Raw genomic sequence first — 14,371 nt, 5'->3', positions numbered from 1 at the left:
AATCGTCATTGATATGATCTTATGAGAAATTATCCGCTTTGAATATATCCGTATGATTTTTATCCTCTTAGGACTCGTGAACTCCAACTTTGTGGGTTAGGATAATCCGACGAACTTATAAATCATTTGTTGTCCTACTCACTAATCAATGTGGACTAAATATTTTTATCAATGCTCCCTCGTAAGATAGCCAAGAACTCATAGTCCTCCTTCTAGCGCTAATCCAATAAATCAATATTTGATCATCATTAATATAACTTCATAGGCTTAAGATGAATTATCCACTTTTATTCATATGTGATAAGTCAATAGTTAGTCATTATTAATGCGGTCTCATGCGAAATTATCTGCTTTGAACATACCCATACGATTTTTATCTTATTGGGATTCACAAACTCCAACTTTACGAGTTAGGATAATCCGACGAACTTATAAGTCATTTGTTGTCCTACTCATCAATCAATATGAACTAAATATTTTTATTAGTGCTCCCTCGTAAGATAGCCAAGGGCTCATAGTCCTCCTTCTAGCACTAATCCAATAAGTCAATATTTGATCATCATTAATACAACCTCATAGGCTTAAGAGGAATTATCCACTTTTATTCATATGTGATAAGTCAATAGTTAGTCGTTATTGATGCGGTCTCGTGAGAAATTATCTGTTTTGAATATACCCATACGATTTTTATCTTCTTGGGACTCGCAAACTCCGACTTTGTGGGTTAGGGTAATCTGACGAACTTATAAATCATTTGTTGTCCTACTCACCAATCAATATGAACTAAATGTTCTTATTAGTGCTCCCTTGTAAGATAGTCAAGGGCTCATAGTCCTCCTTCTAGCCCTAATCCAATAAGTCAATATTTGATCATCATTAATACAACCTCATAGGCTTAAGAGGAATTATCCACTTTTATTCATATGTGATAAGTTAATAGTTAGTCGTCATTGATGCGATCTCATAAGAAATTATCCGCTTTGAACATACCCATACGATTTTTATCTTCTTGGGATTCACAAACTCCAATTTTGTCGGTTAGGATAATCCGACGAACTTATAAGTCAGTTGTTGTCCTACTCACCAATCAATATGAACTAAATGTTCTTATTAGTGCTCCCTCTTAATATAGTCAAGGGCTCATAGTCCTCCTTCTAGCCCTAATCCAATAAGTCAATATTTGATCATCATTAATACAACCTCATAGGCTTAAGAGGAATTATCCACTTTTATTCATATGTGATAAGTTAATAGTTAGTCGTTATTGATGCGATCTCATAAGAAATTATCCGCTTTGAACATACCCATACGATTTTTATCTTCTTGGGATTCACAAACTCCAATTTTGTCGGTTAGGATAATCCGATGAACTTATAAGTTAGTTGTTGTCCTACTCACCAATCAATATGAACTAAATGTTCTTATTAGTGCTCCCTCTTAATATAGCCAAGGGCTCATAGTCCTCCTTCTAGCGCTAATCCAATAAGTCAATATTTGATCATCATTAATACAACCTCATAGGCTTAAGAGGAATTATCCACTTTTATTCATATGTGATAAGTCAATAGTTAGTCGTTATTGATGCGGTCTCATGAGAAATTATTCGCTTTGAATATACCCATACGATTTTTATCTTCTTGGGACTCGTGAACTCCGACTTTGTGGGTTAGGGTAATCTGACAGACTTATAAGTCATTTGTTGTCCTACTCACCAATCGATATGGACTAAATATTCTTATCAGTGCTCCCTTGTAAGATAGTTAAGGGCTCATGGTCCTCCTTCTAGCGCTAATCCAATAAATCAATATTTGATCATCATTAATATAACCTCATAGACTTAAGAGGAATTATCCACTTTGAATGTATTTGAATGATTTTGTCCTTCGGGGCTCCTGAGATTAAGAGTGATCAGAGAAATTTTAAACATTTGGTTTCCTATTTATGGGATTAAATATCCTTACAAACATGGAGTGTTAGTTATTGTTTATTAAATTTATTTTATTTTCATATTAATTTTAACATTACCGTATAAATCGATCATAAAATATGCACCAAATGAGCTTACGAATCTTCCTTCCAATGGAGTCGGATTGATTCCGACACCGCCGACTTCATCCCTATCCTCTCCCATTGATGACATCGATGAACTTAGTAACAGAGGGAACTGAGTTACTCTCGCAAATCATTGTGCATGTACTCATCTCGCTGCTTTCCTGCAGTACTCAGCACTGTCAGCTGTGGATTAGGTGTCTTCGGTGAGCAGAAGCAGAACCAAGTGAGCATGTGAAGGAGAGACATGCGTCGCCTTCGCATTTCAATTTCAGGAAGCACATCACATGGGATTGCCATTGTCATTCAATGTGATGGAAATCATCGCTAAGTTTCTGATAACAGATAAGATTTTTTCAACACATAACAGATAAGTTTATGAAATCTCTCTATTTTGTTGAGATAAATTATCTATTCTGTTGAGGAAAATTTTCCATTCTAATCTGTATAAATAGGAAATGGACATATTAATATATTCAAGCTTCTTCAATAAAGCTTCTTATCTTATATTCTTTTTAACAGTTTTATGAGAAACATGTTGAACTATCAATGCATCCCAACTTATCTCACGCGACCCTTTTTTTATTTGTCTGACATGTTAGGAAGAATCACTCTTATAAGGTTGATAATATGACGTCGAGTCGAGGAGGATGCTGATTCGACCTCACGAGTTTAGAAGATTGATTCGATAAATCGTTATTTCATAATCAAATTTGATGCACTATTCAATTATTCACTAATGATCGGATGATACATATAACTTCACATTATAAAAAAAATTATTTTGATGCTGTTAGATTATATTATAATTTATAATTGGATAAGATATATAATATAACTAATTAAATTCTGATAACCTATATTGACTAATAGAAAATAATTTATTTTATAATAAAAAATAATTTATTCGAGACCTTTTGCTCTTAGTATATTATGTTTTGTAATTAAGATATTACAAAACGTAAATTCGATATAATGTTATTTGATTTTAATTATGACATAAAAATTTATATTAAAAAAATATCTTTTAACCGAATACACTCGTTTATTGATTGTGTGCTAATAAAGATACGATCACGAATCACGTGTTAGACATCGATCGACGAAGAATATTCGACGTATCAGCCCGGACAGAAAGGCGTAAATAATGGAATCACGTCGGAGTCAAATGAAACAGCAAACTATTGTTTGAAGTCGGACCATATCGTGTCGGCGTCGGCGTCGGCGTCGAGTCGCTCTCACCCAATCGTTTTCCCTTCTCACGTCGGATTCCAGCTTCGTCGTCGCGTCGCCCTCACCGCCGATCCCCCTGACGTCACCACGTCCATTCCTGCGCTTCAGCTGATACCTTTACGTCGTTCCATCTCTCCACACCGACGGCCACCGCCACCCATGTCCGTCCAAGGATCGCATGCATGCGTCCATGGCGCGCGGACGATGACAGCAGAAGGTGCATGGTTTGTTGGTGCGCCGACGAACGAGTGACGCCGTGTGGTGTGGCGCCCCGCCCCCACCAGCGACCGAGAAATCGCGTCGGAGAGACGGTCTACGTTCGTTCTTCCCGGTAAATTAGTTGATATAGAAGACAACAACAACGAGTGAGTTATGGAGGCTAAGCATCCATCGGAAGTGAGATCGAAGGCTGGAAATTAATGAGGTCGGGTTGGTGCACAGTTGATGGATTTGGTCGAGCGATATCAGCCAAATAATTCCACTGCACAAGTATTAGTGGAAGAGGTCGTGTACATCAACACAGGTGGCTTTTGTTCATTAATGTTCGTGGCCCCCACTCCCTTGTACTTCCAAATTATCTATATATATAATTGGCTTACTTGGTTCCATTATCATAAATTAGCTTTGTTCCAAAGATGTTGAATCTATGTCAAATCATCTTTCATGGCACAAGAGTTGATATTTCTTACTTTTTTTTTTTAAATGATTTGACCCAATAACAAATGATCTATATATATTTTATTTTGTAATAATCGACCATATGTATAGAATCAATCTGGATATTAGTCATGATAAAAAAATATAATATTATGTGATATTGATCACAAACTCTTTTATCCTTACATACTTCTTTCTTATCCTTTATGATAAAAAGACAATTACAAACTCTTTTTTTTTATATATAAAAAAATATCTTAAATCTACATTTGGACAGATCAAATCTATTCAAATCTACATTTTGAGGTATCATATTATTAAAATCTATATTTTTACCTTGGAGACATCTCGAATAATCCTACGCATATAGGTCCAAATCATGTTCGACATATCAAAACGTCAATGATATTTTTTTAAATATTTTAAACATAAATAAAGATCTCCGACGAATAAAATCATATATATATATATATATATATATATATATATATATATAATTAACATGCAATTTTACCTCTACAGGACAAATATTGTTCCGAGTCAACATCCTTATAGAAGGGATCATTCCAACTTACATGGATGAAATGATGAACACAATGACTATTAGCTGTCTAATGATATCGGTATACTCCAAAGTCAATTTAATATCACATGGAAACGAAGACATGCCACAAAGAGCAATGTGAATTATATGAATATTCTCAATGATTTAGCCAATAATGTTCCGAAATATGACTACTTCATTCATTTAAATACTCGAACGAGTGTAGCCAACATAATGACTATCCTGTCTTTGTTTTTATTCTCAAACACCACACCAAGTGGGAGAAAAAAAAATCTACATCATCAATCTTCCGAGGAAGAACATGAAATTGCTAATTACATTATACATGTATGACCATAAATATGTAAAAAATGATTCTAAAATTTCAAAAAAAAGAGGGATTCGATCGTAAAAACTTTTACTCGATAAATGAATTATTAATTAATTTAAAAGATTATTAAAGATATTATGAACCTTTTGCCTTGGATGAGATAAGCCTATTGGATAATACTGTAAATTTAAGGGATACAAAATGAAAATTTTAAAAATATTTTTTTAAGAAAAAGGTCTAAAATGATAAATAAATTTCTTATAAGAAAATCATCATCTTAAAAAATATATATTTTTATTTATTTGTTTGTGTTCCTTATTTATTTAGTCAGGCACGATCTATTTGTTGGGCATGTGATACAAATAGTATAGTAGTGTTTATGATCATTTTATCATTCGTAAAATCGATAATTCAACCCTCGACATAACGTATTATATGTTATATCAATATAGTCGATGATATTTAAAAAAAATAAAATTAATTATTTTATTTTTATAATTATCCTAATATAAAATGTTAAAATATAAAAATTATGATACAACGACTAATATATAATTAGCCTAAATTTAAGGGATACCAAATTAAAAATCTAGAAATAAAGGTTTTATTGAAAAAGGTCAAAAAAAAGATTTTTTTTTTCTAGAAAAAAATTATCATAATAAAAAATATGATTTATTTTTATTTGTTTGTTTGTGTTCTCTATTTATTTAGTGAGGCTAATTAGTTGTAAGCCATTTGTTTGGGTTGGGCATGTGAGACAGGCGGCAGCGTTCATACTCCTTTATTTTACTGTACTACTACTGTGTTGGCCATGCAATGATGGCGAGAAAGAAGGCAAGGCAAAGGAGTATTGTATTGAGCCGAGGTTGACCGGTGAAGCTGGCGACTGATAGTTTATAGCTCCACACACTCGTTCCCCGGTCGCAGCTGCCTCTCCCTCCTACTATTTTGGCCCTTTCGTTTTGCTTTCCATCTCGTGCGTGTGTCAGGCGGGGAGTGTGGGAGAGCGTCTCGGTTGCAACCCCGAATCTTCTCCTCCTCAGGGAGCTCCTAGAAGGGCCCTTTCTCTTTGTGTCTTGGCACTTCGTAGGTCACGGACACCGGAGGGGTCCGGTTCGTCTCGGGTGGGTGTGTCCTGACTCATGAGGTAGACCTCCAGGACGCTTCCAGTAATGGTGTTCCTGTAGATGAGATTTTGGTTTCTATTTCTTGTGTTTCTGATATATTGGGATCTTTCAAAGGAGGGATTTTTACCCCGCCCCTCGAAGTGTTTGTCTCTGAGAAGAAAGAGAAGAATAGGATTTCTTGTTGGCATTTAAAGAATCTTGACGTTGTTGGTGTGAGCGTGGGAGAAAGATGAGGTTTTGATTCGGATTTTTTTTCTTGGTTATCTGCTCTGGGAGATGCTTTTTGTGGTCTTATCGGAGTAGTTATCGGAAGAAATTAGTAGGAACGCGAAGGAGAAGGAAAGGGGGAAGAAGGAGGGTAAGAGGTTGATGTAACTCTGCCTGTGATTTTTGCTACTTAATGCCAGAGATTAGAGAAATCTCCTGAGAAATCGAGGTCTGGAATGTCGACCGAGTTGCCGGAGTCGCGGTCATTGGCACTGACGCCTACCTGGTCGGTGGCCGCTGTGTTGACGATCTTTGTGGCTGTTTCTTTGCTGGTGGAGCGATCCATCCACCGCCTGAGTTCTGTAAGTGCTTCTGGACTTTCTATTTCGATTCTTATGACACCTTGTGATCTAATCTGTGTTTGTTTGTGTGATCGATCACGGTGATATCTGTGTCTTCCTCATATGTTCTGAAACCTGGTAAGAAGAGTAAACGATCATAAATTATCTTGGGAACTAAAGCGTTGTTTGCGAGATGTGTGCCTCACATGATGTTGCGGACGTTTATGCCAAAAAATAAAAAGCTATTGTAGGATTTGGGTCATTTCGCTGCTTGAGCTTTTATGCTTGCACAATGAGTTAGCAGCTTTTGTTTTGGAACCGGAGAGGTTCGATTAAATATTCTTGCCGTTTCCCTTCCAAATCGCTCTGTCAGTATTCTAAATTTTGATGTGAACTTCCATGGTTCCATCTAACTGGATTCACAGGTTTGAGTATCCTATTGTCTGAGTTCTGCCCTAACTCCAAAACCTTGGGGACAAGAAAATGCAAAATCATTGTCGCACAACTTTATATGTAATTGTTTTCTTAGTCTACTTATTTTCTTGCTTCCTTGTAGGTTGACTGAAATTTCAGACATCCATGTGATGTTTTTGTTGATATTGGCAGCTGACATACTTGTCCTGAAATTAAATGCAATCATATCGCTTCCCTTTATTTTTTTACTTCATCAATGTGCAGTCTTTTGCTACATTTTTTCTCTAATGAAAATAGTGCAATCATATGATTTCAGGTACCTCTGTGTCTCCGTTTCTTGCGGGCCAGTCCATATATTTCTTCATGCTTATTCCTGTGCTTCACATAAGATTCTAATTTGTGCATTAGCAATTCTGTGAACGTTGAACACTTATTTTCTTTCTCTTATTTGTTCTTCACTAAACTATATGGTCGCTAATATAGTAATGCTAGTTATAGCAGCTTAACTTTACCATGATTTTTCACAAAAATCATCAATATACTGGATCGAACAGCTCTTCATGGAGATGCTTTAGTGTATATTGAAGTTTACTTGATAGATTGACATATCTCGTGCTTCATGATATATTAATCATCGCTATAAATTACTTGCGATTGTAGATGTTTATAGTTTCTACTGAGTCTGATTTTTCACTTTGGCAAAATGTAACTCTCGGACTAGCCCATCCGATATAACATTTGCCAACCTGAGTTGATTCATGTGGCACACTGCTGAAACCTTTTTTTTCTCTTTTTGTAAATCATAACCACTGTAACATCGAACAGGAAAGTAGTTTCATAGTTTTGTTTCAACTAAAGTCTTAAGTATCTTACTTTGTTTTATCTCACTTTTTGTCTAGTGGTTGAAGAAAACCCATCGGAACCCACTTTTTGAAGCACTAGAGAAAATGAAGGAAGGTATTCGCCTTTTTTTTTTATTAAGTGCAACCAAACAAAGTTGCCATTTTGGTTTATTGCTGTGAAAATGTTGTGAGGACTACAATTCTTCACCTCTCTATTTTTTCTCTCTTTCTCATGTATTGGCACAGTATATACTTTTGTGACTGTAATGGTGCTTGCTTGATCATCTTACATGTTGATCTGTTGTGCTGCAGAACTAATGTTACTTGGATTTATATCGCTGCTCCTGACGGCCACCTCAAGAACTATTTCAAATATTTGTATCGATTCAAAGTTCTATAATAGTAACTTCTCTCCATGTACCAGAGATGAGGTTGAGGATGTGGTGAACACCGAGAATAGCCCACCTCAACATCACAAACAGCTTATGGGCATTGTTCATCATCTCTCCTTTAAGAGGACTTTGACTGAGCTCAGCCGGAAGACCTGTTCAGAGGCATGTGTTCATCCATTACGAAATTAAGATCGTATGAAGTAATGATGAAGCTCTCTAGTACATTGCTGTTTGTTCTTTATATACCTTATTGTTTTCCAGCTTGTTTCTCATGCTTACAAGTTGTTTTCATTAATTTTGTTTAGTTAATTCTGGGAAGTCTTGATTACATAAACTTGAGTTCACATGATCTGCAGGGTCATGAACCATTTGTTTCCTATGAAGGCCTGGAACAGCTACACAGGTTTATATTTGTGATGGCAATAACCCATGTGTCCTACAGCTGCTTAACAATGTTGCTTGCTATTGTAAAGGTTAGCGGATATGGTTCACTCATCCTGGAAAACAAAAAAAACACTGATAACGTTGATGTATAACCTACAAATGTTCTGTACACATAGACGTGCTTATTTGATGAAATATCTTTTTTTTTTTGTGCTTTTCAATTTGCTATTCATTTTTTGTTCATTTTTTGTCTCATAATAATGCCACCAGAGACATGTTAACACAGAGATAAGGACAGCAAAATGTGTCAGGCATGTACCTTAACATCTCTGAGTTAAGACGACAGCTCACTTTAATGAAGACATTAATGACTTGGTCGATTGATGTTATTGCATTGATATCTTTTTGGGGCTTTATTTTGGGGAATTCAGTCCCTTTTCTTTTCTCAGGTCTTTTTCTTAATATTTTATTCTTCTTTTTAATCTCATAAAACAGGGTGTTAGTTTCACTGTGGGAATATACATCCTTAAGCCATATACATTTACATGAATAACAGTAGAACTCATAAAATCTTATATTTTTATACTTTTTAAAAGAAACTTATTTTTTTATAGCACCTCATTCTTATATGCATTTTAGCTGTTTATTTTAGTTGCATATATATACTCGTGGAGGGCTAATATTGTCGTTGCCATGTTATCTGAACAGATACATACTTGGAGAGATTGGGAAGAAGAAGCTCGTAGAGATCACTATGATTGTTATGGTGGTAAGATGCCTGATGGTTCTTTGGTCAATGGTCTAGAGTGAAAAACTTTTAAATCCAAGTTTCAGATATGGAGCAACTATAATTGATTCCCGCCTATTTGGAGCAAGGCTTCAACATTATGACCACGGAATATAGATTCATGTTTCTTGACACCTTGAACAAACTGGCGTAACAGTCTACTATTTGGTCATTGGTTATGGTTCAGTGCACATGCATTCTTAGAACTCTTAAGTAGATTTCAATAAACAATTATTGTCTCCCTGAACATTATCAATGGCTACATAGGAAGTCTATCTTTGTTATCACCCAGCCCGATGGGCTATCCCAAAATGCAGAAGCCCAATTTAATAGCATCAGTCCTCAAACCTTACATAACAATCCAACCACCATTCACTTCCAATGTAAGACTAACTGTAGTACATTAAGATTTGTTTTTATCATAAGACCAGATGACTATCCTACTAATAGCTAGGGTTTAGGTATCTTGGGCTATGTGGTTTAAGGCTCATTTTATCCGAGTTACTAAGCCAATGAGCCAATTGGGCCATTTGTGATGGTCTCCTGATGTAGTTATTGTAATCTGTCTTCTTTCACGAGGAATATCCACTGCAACACGAAGTTAACTATGTTTTCATTATGTCAATATCATGCCAGTTATCAGTGACAGAGCTACATATTGTGCGACTGTGATTGAAACTTGTTTGCTTGTCCATAAAATATTTGTTCAATATATGTTTAGATTATGCACTTGTTAGTTATTTTTGCAGTTCTAGTTGATGCTTCACATTGCTTGTTGACAAATTGTTGACGATAAAGTGGAATAACTTACCAGATCCTAGCTGGTTACAACCTTCATAATGTTAAATTGCTCTTGATACTAATGATATCCTCCTAGAGGAGTTCTTCCTTTAACATGATTGCCATCACCTGGTTCTGGAATTTCACTGAGCTGTTCATCTTTGGCTATCGTTAGTTGATTTTCTGGTTGGTTGCTTGGTGTAATCTGTCCAAATTCTCTATCTTATCCTTCGACAACAATTCAATGACTTGAAAGATAGTTAGCCACATTGATTTCATCCTGCTTTTCTGTCTTCAATCATCATTATTTTTTAATTTCATGTTTCAGCGGAAATCACAAGAGCATTGCAAATTAGAAGGCAGTCAAGCTTTATGAAAATCCATTCATCAAATTCGTGGACCAGAAACAAATTTGTTATTTGGGTGGTAGGTGCAAACTATTAGGTTTATTACATTAAAAACCTAGTCTATATTTTTGATACACGAGGAAAGGCATATGAGAATCAATAAAAGCACAGTATTCTTTGTTGAGGATAAAGTGAGTGAACTTAGAGAGATTAGGTGTGTTTACTCTTGGCAAGTACTGTTGTTCAGTTCTGCAATTGTATATTAACTGCTTTGCGGTGTCCAATTAATTATTCTGCAGACCTGTTTCTTTCGCCAGTTTGGAAGATCGGTTGTACGAGCTGATTATCTTACCCTCCGTCGGGGATTTATGCTGGTACACCATAATCTGAATAGTGAAGTGGTTTGGATGCAGATTTACTTCCTGTTTACTCGTGAAGGCATCTGTAGTTATTAAGTCATAGCGCTCATCTGTTATTGTGCTTTTATTCTTTCTACTATAACAATGAATACAAGCCCCTTATGTTTTGTTTTCTTCTCCATATTTTTTATAGTGTTTTTCTTCTCTAAAGTGTACTGATTTTGGTATAAGATAAAATAACATGAATAATTTTAACCAATTATTTACAAAAGCTTGTTTGCATCTCCCTTTTGACCAAGCATGTGTTAGAGAAGTAATGTGAATAATTTTAAATTTTCAAGTTGCAAGTAAACCAATTATTAAGTGTATTTCTTAAAATGGTACTGAAAATTGGTGACAATATCCATGTCATTCCTTTCTCTTTTTTTTTCAGAGAGAAGTGGTGGAAGTAGTACACTGACAACTGTTTGTTTAATTTCTTTCCTTCTAAGATAAAATTTGCAAAAAAACAAAAAAGAACCGTGTATCATTATTCATTAGCACCTAGTAGTTGACCTAGTCACCATACAATGACATACTTTGGTGAAGGAAGATTCTTGTCTTTTCTCGGAGACTTATCTTTTTTCTCATGTATAAATGGCAGAACCACCATCTGATATCGACATATGATTTTCATAGCTACATGATACGCTCGATGGAAGAAGAATTTAAAAGGATTGTTGGTGTAAGGTTGGTTGAAGTTTGCGATGCGTCATGTCCATTTAATCTAATTGAGCATCTTTATTCTTCATTGGTTATTATATTCCAGCTAATTCTACTGAACTATATTAAAATATTTATGATTAACCTACTTTGAACTGTATAATTAAATCATCATGTTCCTTTGATATACATTAACTAACATTCTAAATTTTAACTTATGCAGTGCACCATTGTGGGGTTTTGTTGTTGCATTTATGTTGTTCAACATAAATGGTAAGTTTTAATGATACTTATTCCTCAAAATTCCTTCACATGTAGGTGTGAAATTTCCAAAATTGGGAATTTGTTATTGATTTTCCCCCCAGCACTCACATTTTGATTCTTGGTGTTACTCTAGTCTTCCAGTTGCTTATTGCAACTACAACCATTTGTCTTGCAGGATCTAATCTTTATTTCTGGATTGCCATTATTCCTGTCACGGTAAGTACTAGATTGTTCATTACTGTTAACTAGTTAAGAAATTAAATTGATCGCATAGTTCTACCTTTCATTTGTCCGTCTATGCAGCTTGTGCTCCTGGTGGGTGCAAAGTTGCAGCATGTTATTGCAACTTTGGCACTTGAAAGTGCCGGCTTAAGTGAATTTGGTGGTAGATTAAAACCTCGAGATGATCTATTCTGGTTTAAGAAACCAGAGCTCTTATTATCATTGATTCATTTCATTCTTTTCCAGGTATGTGCTTTTTCTTTATTTTATAAACACTTGCATCCTTTTTACTTACATGCTTACGAATGAATAAAAATTAAAGGCTTTTTGTCGCCTGCAGAATGCATTTGAGCTCGCTTCTTTCTTCTGGTTCTGGGTATTCTCTCTCCCTTTTGATCTTTGAGTAAATAAAGTTGGAAATATGATTAATCTTGTTGGTCAAGTCAAATTTAGCTTCAGTACTTAATTGCATCACTACACCTTTTGGCTGTTATTTTACAGTGGCAGTTTGGCTACGATTCATGCTTTATTAAAAACCATTTGCTGGTATACTGCCGCCTTATCTTAGGGTAAGCAATTGCTGGCCAATGATGATTTAACTGGTTTGGTAGGAAGACCTAAAATGGTCAGTTCGATGTTTGTTAATGTGCCTCTCAGGTTTGCCGGTCAGTTCCTCTGCAGTTACAGTACGTTGCCGTTGTATGCGCTGGTTACGCAGGTATTATGCCATGAAGTGATAATTAGATTTCTGGTCATTAGACAAATTTATTGCTTCAGTTCTAGAATAAATTTTGGAGGGACAAAGATGAATAAATTGATTTATGTGAATATATATTGCATTATGCAAAGTGTAAATGCATGCATGTATATGTTATAAATCTAGACCATGCATATCTGTGTATACAACTTTTTATATTCTTCAAATAAATGTAATATGTGCTTAACAAATACTTCTATTAAGCGGGCAGCTGATCTATGTTTGCTCCCTTGTAAAAAAAAAAAAACTTGGCCTCAAATTTATGCATATGGATACTTGTTTGATCCGAAACTTCTACGTTATTATTTCTTCCTTGAAAATACTTGTCATAGCCAGAACTTATAAACACATGCATACATACGAGTGGCAACCAAATCATCGGTATGACTATCAAAATGTGTAAAGTTATACCAACCTGATTGCTTTGAGGACAAGGTTGTTTGGTTTCTGGTCACTCTTCTCCATTTACATATATGTACACGCTTTGCTGACTGCTATATGTTTTTGTTGATCAGATGGGATCAAACTACAAAGCTGCACTTCTTCCGCAAAGAATCAGAGACACGATCCATGGATGGGGAAAGGCAGCAAGGAAGAGGAGAAAGCACCGACGTGGTATGGATGAGTCGACGATCCACACGGAGACGAGTACCGTGTGCTCCATCGAAGAGGATGAGCAGGAGTTACTCGAGGATCCCTCCGACCATTCATATATCCGGATTGAGTTGCAGCCCTCTTCGACCATCACTACTACCATTACCGATAGCGACCATCCCACAGTTCGTAATGGGGGTTCCACCTACATCAACGACGATGTCGCTCTCCTTCATTCGTTATCGGTACCTTCTTCCCCTGCCCTCTCGGGGCGAGGAAATGGAATATCAAGGTGTGCTTCCATGCCAAATTGGAGAGGATCAAGAGATGCATGAAAATTTAGAGAGACTCCTGAGAGAGAGAGAGAGATATATATGTGTATAATGATCGTATGGTAATAGGTAGTCTAAGAGTTAGCTGCAAGTGTTTTCCTGTAATTCCCCTTGGATGAATACCTGATGTAAACAAGATTAACTGATGATGAACTTGTTTTACCCGAGGCTTAAGCATCGCAAATATTTGATCTCTGATAAGTTTTATCATGGATGGTGTTGTCTGTAATAGTTGCAGCAGCCATGTAGAAGCTCGTTATTGATTTGACAGTCTTTATCTGGCAATTGAGCTTAAGTATCAGACTTACTGCAGAAGGAAAACAAACATTGAAGCCGGTTCGATTACCCCGAAAGTAGAAAAAAAAACCCGGTCCGAGGGGCCACAGAGCTTTATATATACCAACCAACCCACGTGAGCTCATGATCGGCTCAATTTAGCTCGAATACCGGTCGATTTGAGGCCAGCCTTCTCTTAGATGGGTCAATGCAGTCAAACATGCCTCATAGATCATCATAATTCTTAACGGTCCGGGTCGGGTCGAATTTGGCTCGCCGGTTCACTTACACCGAGGGTAGAAATAGAGTCGGATCGTATACGCTACATAGCGTTACGTTATGCATATGTGGTTGACCTGAACAAAAAATAGCTCATGGCCGATTCTATTTTGACCCGAGTTCAGGTTGGTTTTGGTTTTGCGACCACCCT

The 14,371-nt window shown here is 36.1% G+C and overlaps 1 protein-coding gene across 1 annotated transcript; it reads left to right on the top strand.

The window, feature by feature from the left end:
- The first annotated feature begins 5,654 nt into the window (after nt 1-5,654).
- Nucleotides 5,655-13,832, top strand: LOC135586673 (MLO-like protein 14). Its single transcript, XM_065105291.1, has 15 exons — nt 5,655-6,510; nt 7,803-7,860; nt 8,058-8,299; nt 8,494-8,610; nt 9,230-9,290; nt 10,417-10,514; nt 10,735-10,809; nt 11,438-11,523; nt 11,720-11,769; nt 11,936-11,976; nt 12,064-12,228; nt 12,323-12,358; nt 12,484-12,551; nt 12,640-12,700; nt 13,255-13,832. The coding sequence occupies exons 1-15, from the start codon at nt 6,385-6,387 to the stop codon at nt 13,666-13,668; spliced, it is 1,698 nt and encodes a 565-aa protein (XP_064961363.1). The 5' UTR covers nt 5,655-6,384; the 3' UTR covers nt 13,669-13,832.
- The last annotated feature ends 539 nt before the right edge of the window (nt 13,833-14,371 follow it).

The sequence above is a fragment of the Musa acuminata genome, chromosome BXJ2-4, assembly GCF_036884655.1.
Source record: "Musa acuminata AAA Group cultivar baxijiao chromosome BXJ2-4, Cavendish_Baxijiao_AAA, whole genome shotgun sequence".
NCBI lineage: Eukaryota > Viridiplantae > Streptophyta > Magnoliopsida > Zingiberales > Musaceae > Musa > Musa acuminata.
Note: the sequence above shows the minus strand (reverse complement) of the source record. Positions and strands in the feature narration are given on the sequence as shown.

Bases quoted from the DNA above. Each gene is read 5' to 3' on its own strand.
- LOC135586673 (XM_065105291.1), top strand. From the start codon at position 6,385: ATGTCGACCGAGTTGCCGGAGTCGCGGTCATTGGCACTGACGCCTACC. The intron at 8,611-9,229 runs GTTAGCGGATAT...TTATCTGAACAG, and splicing joins TGTTGCTTGCTATTGTAAAG to ATACATACTTGGAGAGATTG. The intron at 12,552-12,639 runs GTAAGCAATTGC...TGTGCCTCTCAG, and splicing joins TACTGCCGCCTTATCTTAGG to GTTTGCCGGTCAGTTCCTCT.